General features: G+C 42.5%; 1 protein-coding gene across 3 annotated transcripts in view; it reads right to left on the reverse strand.

Moving 5' to 3' along the window:
- Positions 1–16,347, reverse strand: part of B3GLCT (beta 3-glucosyltransferase) — a 109,913-nt gene that overhangs the window by 59,486 nt on the left and 34,080 nt on the right. For all 3 annotated transcript variants that reach the window (XR_005725697.1, XM_040267130.1, XM_040267131.1), the window contains exon 5: positions 260–336. Coding sequence is in view for 2 of the 3 variants with exons in the window: in XM_040267130.1 (XP_040123064.1) it covers positions 260–336 (77 nt within the window). In the remaining variant the exon portion in view is untranslated. The remainder of the gene's footprint in view (positions 1–259; positions 337–16,347) is intronic.

Here is a 16,347-nt window from a genome sequence, read left to right on the forward strand (position 1 = left end):
CCCAGCTCAACAGATCTCAAAATCAGTCTCAAAATTATCAAATATACTGATATTATATCTTTTAAGAAAGAAACATTTAAAAATAAAAGCTATTCATGATTAAGAATCAATCATTAAGAAATCTGATTAAGGTAGCAGTCATAGAATCCAATGACTTTACTTGCTGACTCTCGGGAAAACACACTTAGTGAGAAAACAAGGAAGCCTACAAGTATCAGGTAGGGATGCCAATAATGAGCACATTTCAAGGGCAACGTACTGCGGTAACAACGGAAGTATGGTCCATGCGCCTTCCTGCTGAGCCAGCTGGTGAAGGAGGAGCACTGTGGGCATTTCCTGAAGAAACAACCATCAAAGCAAAAAATAAATAATACAATATGACCACAACGATTTCTTTAAGAGACTCAAATTTCAAACCAGGTATTTTTAAAGATCTGACATTTTATTCTTCATACTACTCTCTTCTTTTTTCTTCTCTTCAGGAGCCACTAGAAATGAAGGACTTTAATTGAACCCACACAAACTCCCCAGCACCTAGGCTCCAGACAGCACTGAAGCCCTGAAATTTGCATATCTGCAGTTGGACTGTGAAGAAGGCTGAGTGCCGAAGAATTGATGCTTTTGAACTGTGGTGTTGGAGAAGACTCTTAAGAGTCCCTTGGACTGCAAGGAGATACAACCAGTCCATTCTAAAGGAGTTCAGCTTTGGGTGTTCTTTGGAAGGAATGATGCTAAAGCTGAAACTCCAGTACTTTGGCCACCTCATGCGAAGAGTTGACTCATTGGAAAAGACTCTGATGCTGGGAGGGACTGGGGGCAGGAGGAAAAGGGGACAACAGAGGATGAGATGGCTGGATGGCATCACTGACTCGATGGACATGAGTCTGAGTGAAATCTGGGAGTTGGTGATGGACAGGGAGGCCTGGCGTGCTGCAGTTCATAGGGTCGCAAAGAGTCAGACACAACTGAGCGACTGAACTGAACTGAACTGAAAGGCGACTGGAAAGGAAGAGCCCAGGGCAAGTGAGGGAAAACTCAGAGGTATAAACACAGCTTTTACTGTGTACCCAACGGAGGAAGCATGTGGAAAATGGAAAATAAAACACTTCGGCTAAACAAAAGGAATAATATACAATTTATCTCATGTGAGGAAAAACATTTTAGAATGCCCTAAAAACACTAAAACACCATCATAATGAAGAGCTTCAGTTCTGAATACTAGAAACAGAATCCTTAAGTATTCAGGCAACAACAGTAACAGCATAATGATGGAATCTCAAAATCTATAAGCTTAGTAAGAACGAAGATCCAGAAATAGACACAACTATAGCTATATATACATGCATACATATACATGCTACTGCTGCTAAGTCACTTCAGTCGTGTCCGACTCTGTGCGACCCCATAGATGGCAGCCCACCAGGCTCCCCCGTCCCTGGGATTCTCCAGGCAAGAACACTGGAGTGGGTTGCCATTTCTTTCTCCAATGCATGAAAGTGAAAAGTGAAAGTGAAGTCACTCAGTCGTGTCTGACTCTTAGCAAACCCATGGACTGCAGCCCACCAGGCTCCTCTGTCCATGGGATTTTCCAGGCAAGAGTACTGGAGTGGGGTGCCATTGCCTTCTCCAGCATACATATACATAGAGACTTATATTTTTTAAGCTATAAATACAAAACGAATAAGCAGTATTCAATCTATTCCCAGTTGTGACAAGCCAAAAGTCAGACATATAATATGCTTGAACACCCCACAACAAACTTCAGCATATTCTGTGCTTTATACAAGCTATATCCAGGTAACTATTACAGAGAAAAGACTTTAAGGATACATGTTTAACTATTTGAAATATTACCACAGTAAAGTAGATTCCATACCATTCTTGAAGTTCATATAAGCTTATTATTTAAGAAAGAATGATTTTCAATATAAATCTTTGGACTATCAAATATGTCTTATTTCTTCATTTTATATAGTATTTTTAAACTTTTATGTACAAATATGAAATGTAAAAACAGTAACCTAAGGTTACATCACACTCGGAGAAGGCAATGGCAACCCACTCCAGTACTCTTGCCTGGAAAAATCCCAAGAACAGAGGAGCCTGGTAGGCTGCAGTCCATGAGGTTGCTAAGAGTCGGACACGACTGAGTGACTTCACTTTCATGCATTGGAGAACCAAATGGCAACGCACTCCAGTGTTCTTGCCTGGAGAATCCCAGGGACGGGGGAGTCTGGTGGGCTGCCATCTATGGGGTCACACAGAGTCAGACACGACTGAAGCGACTTAGCAGCAGCAGCAGCAAGGTTATATCACGCTAACAATATGGCATGTTACAGAGAAAAGCAAACCCTCAAGTTTGAATTAGCAGCTACCCAATGTAACTCTGGGCTTTCCTACTGTTGATTCTGAATAATGAAGTGATTCTCACTGTCTTTCAAAATTTGTTATATGTATACATATATACATACTAGCTATATGTTTTATACACATATATGCCACACATGTACACGTATATGCTGTATATGCCAGGTATGTATATACACATATATAGCTATATGCTATATACATATATATGCCATATATACACAAATATATACCACACACATATTCATAGGGGATTATATAAGAGAAAAAAATCATGTGTGAATAACTTTAATACTTGCATTAAAATTTCAATTAATTATTTGTTGTTCAGTCACTATGTTGTGTCCCAACTCTTTGCGACCCCATGGACTGCAACATGCCAGGCTTCCCTGTCCTTCACTATCTCCTGGAGTTCTCTCAAACTCATTGGGAGCACGCTAATATGCATTAGCTAGAAAAGAAATACAGGAGACACTTAAAAAAAAAAGTCTTACAAGAAAATAAGTAGCAAATGAGCTGTTATGTTATTATGAAATTATAATAATGAAGACATTATGACAATGGGAATGTCTTTACGTTAAATATTAAAACAGACATAACTCCAACCATGCAAAATAAAACAGAGAGCGTAAGGGAGCCAGAAAAATGAAAATATTTATGTCAGAATGATGAAATGATTACATATACACTTTAAACTATCTTTTAAGTAAAAATCTGTTTTCAGCAGAAATAAATACAAAAATTTGGCTTCCAAACAAGAACCACCCGTCTGAATTATATAGCAAGTTATAGGAAATATACAAGGGATGGCAACAAGTATTGATATGACACCAGACAAGTAACCTCAGCAGAAAGACTGTGAGGGCACTTGCCAGGCAAAGATGCAAAGAAGCTCAGGATGATAAAAGTACAGCAAAGGTTTAGGCAGTACAAAGGAGGAGTTAAACTCTAGACTAAAATAAGCTCTCTGGGTTACTAGTAGGTTACAATCTTTCCTATCTCCATTACTTTTTGTTTACTAAATCATATGCCTGGATTTCGTATTTGCTTCAGTTGGTTAACACAAAAATGGTAGTCAAGTTTTCTGTACCTCTGCATCTCCAAATAGAAGTATTTCAAAAACTAGTGTGCTATTGACAACCATCTCCAAATATGTCTCAAAATATAAAATAGGTCCTCACCTGATACTCAAAAACATGATCTTGAATAAGCCAAGGCCATTTGTGAGAGATGGACCACAAAGAAGGCTGAGCACTGAAAAACTGGTGCTTTCAAATTGTGGTGTTGGAGAAGAACTTCTTGAGGGCTCCGGGGACAGTGAGGAGATCAAACCTGTCAATTCTAATGGAAATCAATCCTGAATACTCATTGGAAACACTAATGCTGAAGCTCCAATACTTTGGCCACCTGATGCAAAAAGCTGACTCACTGAAAAAGACCCTGATGCTGAGAAAGACTGAGGGCAAGAGGAGAAAAGGGCAACAGAGAATGAGATGGTTAGATAGTATCACCAACTCAATGGACATGAATTTGAGCAAACTCCAGGACATAGTGAAGGACAGGAGAGCTCGGCAACTGAACAACAATAACATTTTCTTAGAAAGTTTTGTCTATTAATCCTCAGAAAGTACCAATAGGTTTTATTCTTGTTTTATATATACATACGTGTGTATATATATATGTATGTGTATATATGTATTGTGTCTGTATGCACACACAGACCAGACTTAGATACACACATACGCATATGTATTGAGTTGGCCAAAATGTTCATTCGGAGTTTCCTATAAGGTGTTATAGAAAAACGCAAATAAACTTTTTGGCCAGCCAAATATTTGCATGCTGTGGCTGTGCTCAGTCCGGCTCTTTGCAAACCATGGACTGTAGTGCCCCAGGCTCCTCTGCCCATGAGATCATCCTGGCAAGAATACAGTAGCAGGTTGCCATTTCCTCCTCCAGGGGATCTTCCAGACCCAGGAATCAAACCCATGTCTCTTGCATCTCCTACACGGGCAGGCGGATTCTTTACCACGGCACCACCTGGGAAGCCCTTATTAGCACCCTGAGATAAAATAATTAAGGTAACAAAAAATGTTCCATCAAATGATCTTATCTCAGTTCTTAACACTTGAGACTGTAATAATTTATATTCTGTCTGTTCTACCCACACCACAAGACTTATACCTCTTTTAAGTACCATATTGACAGTTTAAAGCACTTTTGGACACAAAGACCATTTTTTAAAATGTAATGCCTGGCTGAATAAGAAAGAGTTTTCAAACAAAAAAATCAAGGGAAAAGTAAGAAAATGTTCTATCAACAGAGATCTTTGGAATAAAAGCTAGACGCTATAGCAAAGGCACTGATGTGTGGAGTACTGCCTCTCACCAATCTGCTGCTAAGTCGCTTCAGTCGTGCCCGACTCTGTGTGACCCCATAGATGGCCTCCTACCAGGCTCCTCTGTCCCTGGGATTCTCCAGGCAAGAACACTGGAGTGGGTTGCCACTTCCTTCTCCAACGCACGAAAGTAAAAAGTGAAAGTGAAGTCGCTCAGTCGTGTCCGACTCTTAGCCATCTCATGGACTGCAGCCTACCAGGCTCCTCCGTCCATGGGATTTTCCAGGCAAGAGTACTGGAGTGGGATGCCATTGCCTTCTCCGTCTCATTGATCTAAAGAATGCTTATTCACCAAACCATGCTATTATTTTAAACCTAAAAGCTGAAGGTAAAATTCTATCAAAAATGAGATAATACCATTTCAGAGGCAAGCATAAGGGAACTAAAAATACAAATAATCAAATAAAGGTAAATAACAGAAAAGGAAAATTTTTAAAAATGGAAAAGTTGATCACGGTAATTTAAATACTTTTAATTCTATTTGTCTCATTGAACCAAAAATCTACATTTTTAGCAGGCATCTGCTTCTATCCTAATAAGCACTTTGAAGTCAGAAAGCCTAGAGGACCTTCCCACAGTACTTCCTTTGAACATTTTTTTCTCAAGGCACATTTGCATTTAAAGACACTAATAATTACTGAGAACCAAAAATGCAAAACCAACACTCTCCCTTGTTACCTGGCTCTCATACATATTCATCATCTTCATTCACAAAAAGGTTCAGATTCCACAGCTGAGCATCTGAAGATGCTCTGAGAGGAGAAAGCCCATTATTCTTGATATGGAGGGAGAAATCATTCAAAATTTATATCTAGAAATATCAGTAGTATGAATGAAAATGCCAACATGTGAATGTGGATCAAAGCAGATTAATGTTTTAAATGTCATAAGTAACCTTAATTATTAGGCAAATTTGGTTTGGGACCACTTTAGTCCTTCTGGCTCTCTCTCGAAAAAAAAATTCCGCTAATTTAAGTCTGTGATGCTTTCCTTTTCCCTTGTCAACAGACTATTTCCCAAAATCTGTAACTTTTCCTTGCATGTGTGCTAAGTTGCTTCAGTCGTGTCCAACTCTTTGTGACCCTATGCATAGACCATCACCCGCCAGGCTCCTCTGTCCATGGGATTCTCCAGGCAAGAACACTGGAGTGGGTTGCCATGTCCTCCTCCAGGGGATCTCCCCGGCCCAGGGATTGAACCCAGGTCTCTTATGGCTCCTGCACTGGGAGGTGGGTTCTTTACCACTAGCACCACCCATACCTTAATATAAAATATAAGCCTGGCAGTACATGAGTTTATGGTCTAATTCAATCTCATTATTCAGACCAAGTACTCAGAAAGCGAAACCCAAGACATTTGTTCAGTATTAGGCAAACGTTCTAAAGGACTCAATTGTGTTTTAAGACTGATCTCAATTCAACTGCATTTCCAAAGCCCAACTATTATATAGTTTCTAGGCACTGAACTGAGCTTTTAGACTAACAAATAAATCATGACAAAAATTAACATCTGTTTATTGTTATAATTTCTTCCATATGAAGTAGGCCTATCTTATGAGATAATAATAGACATGTATAATATCTTGTTGGGAACATATATCAGACAGATTTACTAGCCTTTAAAAACCCACCATTCATTTGTGGACCAGAAGATTACATGTGATGCTATAATAACAAACCTTCCAAGAACCTAAGCCTATATTAAATATATTTTCCCCCAGAAATTTGTCTTACTCATTAACTGTCATTTCTTAACAAGAGAAAAATATTACCTCATCATTGATGTAATTTATTTTAATTCATGTAATTTATTTACTTTGAAATGCTCTACTAAATACATTTTTATAGTTCATAAAACCTGCTTTAAATAATCATTCACTCATTCATGAAAGGCAGTGAAGCTTAGCATTTTAGGAACCTGATTTCTGGAGCCAAAGTGCTTACATCAGAATCCTAGCTCCAGCTCTTGTGAACCCTGCAGCCTTGAGCAAGTTCCCAGATCTGCCTGTGGTCTGTTCTCTCACCTCTAATACGCGGGTAACAACAGTCCCGGGGATCAAGTGAGTTAATATATGCCAAGCACTTGGCACATGCTTGAATGTGACGGTTACTAATATTATTATTGATTGCATGATATTTGTTGAGCAATGGCCATGTGCCAGGCACTATTCTAGGAAGATGGCAAACAACTATGGAAACACAGGGCACAGTCCCTGCCCTCTTGGATCTCAAGTTCTAATGAAGGAGGCAGGCTTTAAGCAAAGAAATCTAGAATACACTGTCAACAAAAAATGGTATTAAAAAAAATATAAAGCCAGGTAAAGTGAGAGAGGGCTCAGGCATGGAGTTACTTGCACACAGCAGCTACAGCAATCTGCTGCCTGGCCCTGAGGTTACGGCCCCAGCTGCGTGTCAGGAGACAGGCCAGAAAGAGGCAGACCCGACAGCCTCTCAGAGCTGTCGGGAGCACGGGCAGGGCACTGAATCCCGTGAGGCCTTGGTTTCCTCTCTGCAAAGGGGGAGAGTTACAGAAACCACATAGTAACTTAGATGAGCTGAGGCTTCAAAAGGGGCAGAGCGCAGTGACACGAACACAGAGTAAGATAAAGATGACAGTGTGTACCAAGTCACTTCAGTCGTGTCTGACTCTGTGCAACCCCATGGACCATAGCCCTCCAGGCTCCTCCGTCCATGGGATTCTCCAGGCAAGCAGACTGGAGTGGGTTGCCATGCCCTCCTCCAGGGAATCTTCCCGACCCAGGGATCGAACTCAAGTCTCTTATGTCTCCTGCACTGGCAGGCGGCTTCTTTACCATTAGCGAGCACTCAATAGAAGTCAGCTATGATCACTCCTGCAGACATGAACCCTCCTCGAGGGTCTCCACTGCAGACCCCAGCCCCACGTGTTGGGAGTTTCGCTAATCCCACCAAGCTCACCTCCTCAAATAGGAACTCGGGGTGCTGTGTGCGCTCAGAGTGGCTGACCCCTCTGCTAACATCCCAAGAGACTCCAGTTCACTGTCTCCATCCGTGGGAGTCCTTGCAGCCACCCCAGGCACGAGTCCAGCAAACACTACTTCAAGGCTCAGTTCAGATGTCACGACAAAGCCAAACTTTCCAACCAGGGCAGGCTGCTGCTGGCCTGTGTTCTCATGGTGGCTGCTGATGTGGCTGCAGAAAGGGACGTACAGTGTCCCTTGATCCCAGTATGGGCCTCCCGGAGGGCAGCTCATCCAGGGGCCTGACCACAGGGAATCACAAGGAAGGGGTCACCCCACAGGGTGTCACCTGGCCCAGAGCACTGGCCTCCTCCACACACCAGCGTGCGCTGCCACCGCATCTGGTCCTATCACCACCAGCCTCTGGGCACCAATGTCACCACTAGGGGAGGGAGAGCTGTTGATCACTTCAGGACTTCCCTGGAGGTCCAGTGAAGACTTCATGCTTCCACTGCTCTCTGGTTGGGGAACTAAGATCCTGCATGCCAAGCAGTGTGACCAAAAAATAAAAAATTCTTTAAATTAAAAAAACTAAATGACCACATCTATGGGTCCTGGCTCCAGACTCAGAATCCTGAGTTACAACGTCCAACACCCTCCCTGAGTTGGAGAGACCCTGAATCTGGCCTCTGATGTCTTAGTGGGTCGAGCCCACTCCCACCAGACTCACATGGGGTTGAGTTTGCTGGTAAGGGAGGGGGTCCGAATGCTGGGGCCCGAACAGAAAGGCATGTTCATGACAAGATGTAAGGAACCCATCACTGCTGAGCAAGCCCCTGAGGAAGTGGACTGTCTCACTGCTCCGTGTTCTGGGGCATCTTGCCCAAGCCTTGCCTGAGTCAATATTCCACAAAGACTTAGTAAATGGATGCATAAATTCTTATTCAATAGCAATGTAATAAAAACTTATTACCTAACACCTGTCAATTATGACAAAAAACAAAGTTCACTAAGAAATTAAGCATTTGATTGGTCTCACCTAAAAAAGGAAAAGACCTTGATGCTAGAAAAGATTGAAGGCAGGCGGAGAAGGGGGCAACAGAGGATGGGATGGCTGAATGGCATCACCGACTCAATGGACATGAGTTTGAGCAAGCTCCGGGAGATGGTGAAGGACGGGGAAGCCTGGCGTGCTGCAGTCCATGGGATTGCAAAGTCAGACACAACTTAGCAACTGAACAACAACAAAAAGGGAAGCTTAGTGAAAGCCACTTGACTCAGCTCACCTTTCAAGGAAGTGCTTCACCCTACTACCTCCTTGCCAACAAAAAAAGTCTAAAAATAGAAAACACAAGGCCATTTTCTTAAGCTTCTTCACACTAATCCATGAAAAGCTTTGCTCCCAGCTCTCCTGGCTTATCGCATGGAAATAAGGTTGTTTTTTTTTTTTTAATTAATAAGCCAAGGCCTAACTCTTCTCAAGAAAACAATGATTTCCAAAACTTTCTGTGAATAAGCAGAATCATTTATTTGTACTGTTATAATTCTGCCAGGTTTTAAATAAAGTTCATACCACAAAAGATGGCAACAAAATTAGAAGTGCCTGTTCTCTTTACTTTGGTTATTTGATTTCCATGTAAATCTTAAGAGTCAGCCTGGCAATTTCCAGTGAAACATCTACTGGGGTTTTCATTGGGATTGCATTTAATCTCTTGATAAATTTAGGGCAAATGGACACACTATTGAATTTTACAATCTATGAGTACGCGTTTTCTCTGTTCATTTAGGCTTTCTTTAATTTTTCTTTAATTTTCCTGAGAAACCTGTCTGCAGGTCAAGGAGCAACAGAGCCAGATGTGAAAGAACTGACCGGTTCACAGTTGGGAAAGGAGTATGTCAAGGGTGTATACTGTCACCTTGCTTATTTATCTTATACGCAGAGTGAAGTGAAGTGAAGCGAAGTGAAGCGAAGCGAAAGTTGCTCAGTCGCATCCGACTCTTTGCGGAGTCATCATGATGCAGAGCACATCATGAGAAAAGCCAGGCTGGACGGATCACAAGCTGGAATCAAGACTGCTGAGAGAAATAACAGCCTCAGATGTGCATGTGATGCCGCCCTAACGGCAGAAAGCGAAGAGGAACTGAACAACCTCTTGATGAGACGGTGAAAGAAGAGTGAAAAAGCTGGCTTAAAACTCAACATTCAAAAAACAAAGATCATGGCATCTGGTCCCATCACTTCATGGCAAATAGATGGGGAAAAAAATGAAACAGTGACAGACTTCATTTTCTTGGGCTCCAAAATCACTGTGAATGGGGACTGTAGCCATGAAAGTAAGATGCTTGCTAGTCAGAAGGAAAGCTATGATAAACCTAGACAGCATATTAAAAACCAGAGATATCACTTTGCCAACAAAGGTTCATCTAGTCAAAGCTATGGGTTTTCCAGTAGTCATGTATGGATGTGAGAGTTGGACTCTAAAGAAAGCTGAGTGCTGAAGAATTGATGCTTTGGAACTGTGGTGTTGGAGAAGACTCTTAAACTCCCTTGGACTGCAAGGAGATCAAACATGTCAATCTTAAAGGAAATCAGTCCTGAATATTCACTGGAAGGACAGATGGTGAAGCTGAAGCTGAAGCTCTAATACTTTGGCCACCTGATGCAAAGAGCTGACTCCCTGGAAAAGACCCTGATGCTAGGAAAGATTGAGAGCAGGAGGAAAAGGGGACGACAGAGAATGAAATGGTTGGATGGCATCATCGACTCAATGGACATGAGTTTGAGCAAACTCAGGGAGATAGTAAAGGACAGGGAAGACTGGTGTGCTGCAGTCCATGGGGTCACAGTCAGACATGACTTCGCAATTGAACAACAATTTTTCTCAGTAATGTTTCCTACTTTTGAATGTAGAATCCTGAACATTTTTCATTAGATTTATCCCTGGGTATTTAATGCTTTTTGATGCTATGAATAAATGATATCATTTTAAATGTTTCAATTCTAATTGTCACTGCTTATATATAGAAATACAACTGATTTTTAAACATTGACCCTTTTTTAAAATTGATAAACTCTCTTGTTGGTTTTGTACATTCTTTTTTTCCCTTCATGCACAATCTTGTAGTCTCTGAATAATGAAGTTTTCTTTCCATCTTTTTTTTTTTTTAAGCCATTATGGGTAGGGAGAGTACAAAGATTTCTCAGCTATTCTGTCCTCTTTTGGTCTAAAACAGAAAATGTAATCCAACATCTGCCATAAAATGAAATGTACTCGCTCAGTCATGTCTACTCTTTGCAACCCCATGGACTATACAGTCCATGGAATTCTCCAGGCCAGAATACTGGAGTGGGTAGCCTTTCCCTTCTCCAAGGGATCTTCCCAACCCAGGGATTGAACCAAAGTCTCCCACATTGCAGCAGATTCTTTACCAGCTGAGCCACCAGGGAAGCCCAAGAATACTGGAGTGGGTAGCCTGTCCCTTCTCCAGTGGATCTTCCCAACCCAGGAATCAAGCTGGGGTCTCCTGCATTGCAGGTGGATTCTTTACCAACTGAGCTAGCAGGGAAGCCCAATGGGGGCACCATACCCATCTAAAACATAAAACACACCTGGTAAGCCTAATCCACTTCTGAATTTTTCTTCTCTGTATTTGGAGGATGCCTTAAAAATGGATCCATAATTCATCTGTGCTTCTGCCCCTCCCACAGGTCCTGCCTTCATTCTAAGCTCTGCCCATCGCCATCTCTGTGTACTCGTCCTGCAGGGACTTCTTCCCTGTTCCTCATTCAGAGCGATTCCCCGACCAAGCAGGACGTTGTGCTAAGGTAAAGGGTCACACTTCAGAGTCTTCAAAACATACATGAGTCTTTATTTTACTAGAACCTACTTTAAAACAACAACCGCGCTTTAGCCTCTCTTCTTCACTGTTTCAAATTTAATCTCTTTTAAAAACCTTTGCACGTATTTATTTCTGGCTGTGCTGGCCTTCAGTGCTGTGCGGCTTTTCTCTAGCTGTGGCGAGCAGGAGCACTCTCCAGTTGCGGCGCACGGGCCTCTCTCTGTGGTGGCTTCTCATTGCCGAGCACAGGCTCTAGGTGTGTGGGCCTCAGCAGTTGTGGCTCCCGGGCCCTGGAGCACAGCCTCAATAGTTCTGGTGCTCAGGCTTCACTACTCCGCGACATGTGGGATCTTCCCTGATCAAGGATCAAACCCATGTCTCCAGCATTGGCAGGCGGATTCTATACCACTGAGCCACCAGAGAAGCCCTCCGATTTAACCTTATTTTGAAACTCTTTTGTGAACTGGGATATTGGAATTGAAATATATACACTATTGGTACTATGGATAAAATAGATAACTAACGAGAATCTATTGTACAGTACGGGGAGCTCTACTCAACGCTCTGTGGTGACCTGAATGGGAAGGAAGTCCAAAAAACAGGGGATATATGAATACATGTAACTGATTCATCTTGCTGCACAGCAGAAACTAGCACAACACTGTAAAGCAACCATACTCCAATAAAAGTTAATGAAAGTAAATAAAAAATTTAAAAAGAAATTCCTTAGGAGAACAAAATGGTTCCTGTAATTTTAAGCAAGCGTTCATACATTTCTGAAGCTGCAGTAAGAATGATCTGGTATCAACCATGGTTACTGGATCCCAGGACGCAGGAGAGGGGATAAAAGCAAAACCTCTCACTGGACAATCTCCGCATCACAACACAGACCATAGACACAAACCTCTCCAATAGAGTCTTCACCAGAGACTGAGCTATCAGCACCCATTTTTATTTAACAACAACAACAAAAAAAACAAAACACAGAATTTTCCCACAAACATCCACTCCTGAAGGAATTTTTTCAAGTTCAAGAAACCTAAGTCATAACATAATCGCCACACAGACGCCACACAGAATAGGTATTTAGGACAACACACTGAAGTGCCTGATTAAATCAGAGACTGCTACACACGCTCTCTTCCTGGGTTTCCATCAGCCTCACCTCCACCTGGCTTTTGTTCACGTGCCTCTTTAAACAGTCAGGCTCTATAGCTGCACGTTCTCCTTCCATCTGTAATGCAGGGAGAAAACATCTGAGGAAAAACAGTAGCACTTCTTCCAAATCTGCAGTCTTCTCTCTAGAGATGTGCACTCAGGAACCCCACACTAGGCAACCACATCCCCCACCTCGCCAGCTCTACTTTCCACCCATTTCAATCTAAAAAGACCACTCTTCCTGCTAAAACACACTTTACTCCTCCCCCTAAACAAACCCTAGGTCTCTAGGTACCCCAAAGCCGACCATACTGATGCTTCATGTCTCCATCTCCCAGATCTGTACCCTGTTCTAAACCAGCATCACTCCAGCTCAGTTCCCATCCCTCCTTCCTGACCTGACACAAGTCTTCCCTCTTTATCTCCTCAAGCTCCACCAAGCACTGTCGGCACGATATTCACTCATGCTTTTTACACGTCGCTCTGCTTCCTAAACTGCTTCGTGACTATTGTCTTTTCAAGGGTCCCATGGACTGTCTAGAGATGTTTGAAAGTACTTAATAAAGCCAGAATTGTGCAGTTAATATTTGTCAAATAGATAGGCTAATAGACTTGATTTTAAATTTCTACTTATGTGTGTGGTCAGTCATATCCAACTCCTTGTGACCCCGTGGACTATAGCCCACCAGGCTCCTCTGTCCATGGGATTCTCCAGGCCAGAATACTGGAGTAGGGTGTTGCCATTTCCTTCTCCAGGGGATCTTCCTGACCCAGGGATCAAACCTGCGTCTCCTGTATTTTCTATTATGAGATTGTTACCATCTATCTTATTCCATGGGATCACAAAGAGTAGGACACGACTGAGCGACTGAAAAAACACCACCACCATCTACCTTATAAGTAATTCAAGGAACTGGGGTATCTTTGTTAATTCCTCTTGAACTGCTCCACAACAATCCAGAATGGTTCTCTGCACATAGGAAGCACTTGGTAAAGTCTGCTGCCTTCCTCTTTAGAAGAAATGTCTCACTATAGACTTCAAAGCCATTATGAACTGCACTATAAGCTTCAAATCTAGAGATGGGAGCGACAATCCACAATGACCCAGACTGTTTCAGAAAATAAGAATAGCTTCACCACTCCAGTAACAACTCCAAGTACAGTATTAAGTTTCAGACAGAAAGTTGACCTAGGCTCCTGGTTCCTACAGTCACATGAGAAGAATGAAAAATGTCTTGTGTTTTGAGTAAGACTGCATTTTAGCATCCTGAGGCAAAACAGGCATAGAGGACGACTTGCCAAAGCGAAAGAGAACAGCTAAAAGCAGACGCACGACTGCAGCAACCATTAAATTTTTACACCTTAATTTTTGGCAGATCTCGTAGTCAAGTGCAACCCGACAGGAGTAATGAATAAATAAACAGCAGCTCTAGACATCTGGTGGTGTGGGAGGAAGAGATATTTTGGGCTATCAGATAAATATTCACATGATAAAACTTACCGGGGATTCTTTCCTCACTAAGCAACTGTTCTGAATGCTCATGGTGGGCAAATCTATGGAAAAAACCAAATTGCAACCTGAAGACATCGAGTTCAGGAGTTCAGGTTGCAGGTACCATCCTGTCCCACTAGAGGCACAGCGCACACACCTGGCAACAATGGGGCTGGCCCCTCGGAGGAGGAGGAGCCGGCTGCTCCATGCCACGGGCTGGAGAGGCTCTGATAACTCTGCCTGGGGTTCGCACATCCTCAGTTTCCTCAGCTGATGACTAGGCCGTCAATCCTTTCTCAAGAATGTGTCAGTTTCAGACATAGAAAATAGACTTATGGACATGGGGAGAGGAGAGGAGAGGAGAGGGTGAGATGTATGGAAAGAGTAACATGGAAACTTACATTACCATATGTAAAATAGACAGCCAGCAGGAATTTGCTGTATGTCTCAGGAAACTCAAACAGGGGCTCTGTATCAACCTAGAGGGGATGGGAAATGGGAAATGGGAGGAAGATTCAAAAGGGAGGGGATATATGGATACCTATGGCTGATTCATGTTGAGGTTTGACATAAAACACCAAAATTCTGTAAAGCATTTATCCTTCAATAAAAAATAAATTAATTTTTTTTAAAAAGGAAAAAAAAAACGTCAGTTTTTTAAAACAAGTTTCAGTCAAGCTATAACTAAGGAGCCACTACCTGCCTCTCCAAGTGACGCTGCTGCCCTACATCTTGTGCATCTCAGCACTTAATTCTCTGCACGGCATCTTCTTTCTCTATTTTCATGGAGTTCTAGGTCAGGGTAGTGTATCACTGCTCAAAGAACTGTCTGCAGACCCAATGTGAGCTTTCAACCATCTGTGGATCTCCAAAATGCTACCCATGGAATAAATTCGACTCTCAATCGTATAAGTAACATGAAGAATTCTACAAAGGTAAAAAATGAGCCAGCACCATGTACAGTTACAAATGCTTGAAATCGTTCCAGCCATTTCAACTACCACAAGACTTGCTAACCCAAAGATGAAATTACTTTAAGTCGTAACAGGACACCCTGGATCTTGTGAGTAAATTAAACTCAAGTGCTAAAACAATGTTCTGCCATAACTATTTCAATACTCATAGCTGGCTTTCACACTAGGAAGGAATTTCAGAATAAGAAAAACATACCTTCTGATAATTAAAGGGAGCTTTCCTATTGCTTCAGTCTAGACCCCACCTAAAACCATGGAAACTTCCGGATGGGGAGAGGGGTTTCTTGATGATGATGCTTAATTAGGTGTCTTTAAATGTAAAACCAATACTGCCACCTAGTGGCCGTCTAAGTCACTGGCTAAACAGGCGATCTAACCAGCAAATCGCCTTCCCCAGGGACGGGGGAGCCTGTTGGGCTGCCGTCTATGGGGTCACACAGAGTCAGACACGACTGAAGTGACTTAGCAGCAGCAACCAGCAAATAGTGAAAGCAAATGCCAATACAAATTAAGCAGAAGCACAATGAAACCAGACAGACAGCGCATTAAAAAGCAGAGACATCACTTTGCTGGCAAAGGTCCATATAGTCAAAACTATGTTTTGCAGTAGTCATGTACAGATGTGAGAGCTGGACCATAAAGAAGGCTGAGTGCCGAAGAATTGATGCTTTCTAATGAAATCTGGTATTGGAGAAGACTCTTGAGAGCCCCCTTGGACTGCAAGGAGATCAAACCAGTCAATCCTAAAGGAAATCAACCCTGACTATTCATTGGAAGGACTGATGCTGAAGCTTCAATACTTTGGCCACCTGAGGTGAAGAGCTGACTCCCTGGAAAAGACCCTGATGCTGGGAAAGGCTGATGGCAGGAGGAGAAGGAGGTGACAGGGTGAGATGGTTGGATGGCATCATCAACTCAATGGACGTGAATGTGAGCAAACTCGGGGAGATAGTGAAGGACAGAGGGGCCTGGCTACAGTCCACCGGGTCGCAAAGAGTCAGACACAACTTGGCGACTGAAAAACAACTTCAAGGTCTTATCCTTAAAAGACCCCTACTTGTCCTCCACACACCAGGATGAAAAGTAAGGGTGTCAGCCAGCTTCAACCATGCAGTAAGGACAAGACCCCTCAGCTCACAGCAAGCAACAGACAGCAGGAAAGCAGAGCAGGGCTGCCTGC

Source organism: Oryx dammah, unplaced genomic scaffold (genome assembly GCF_014754425.2).
Source record: "Oryx dammah isolate SB20612 unplaced genomic scaffold, SCBI_Odam_1.1 HiC_scaffold_24, whole genome shotgun sequence".
NCBI classification, from domain to species: Eukaryota; Metazoa; Chordata; class Mammalia; order Artiodactyla; family Bovidae; genus Oryx; species Oryx dammah.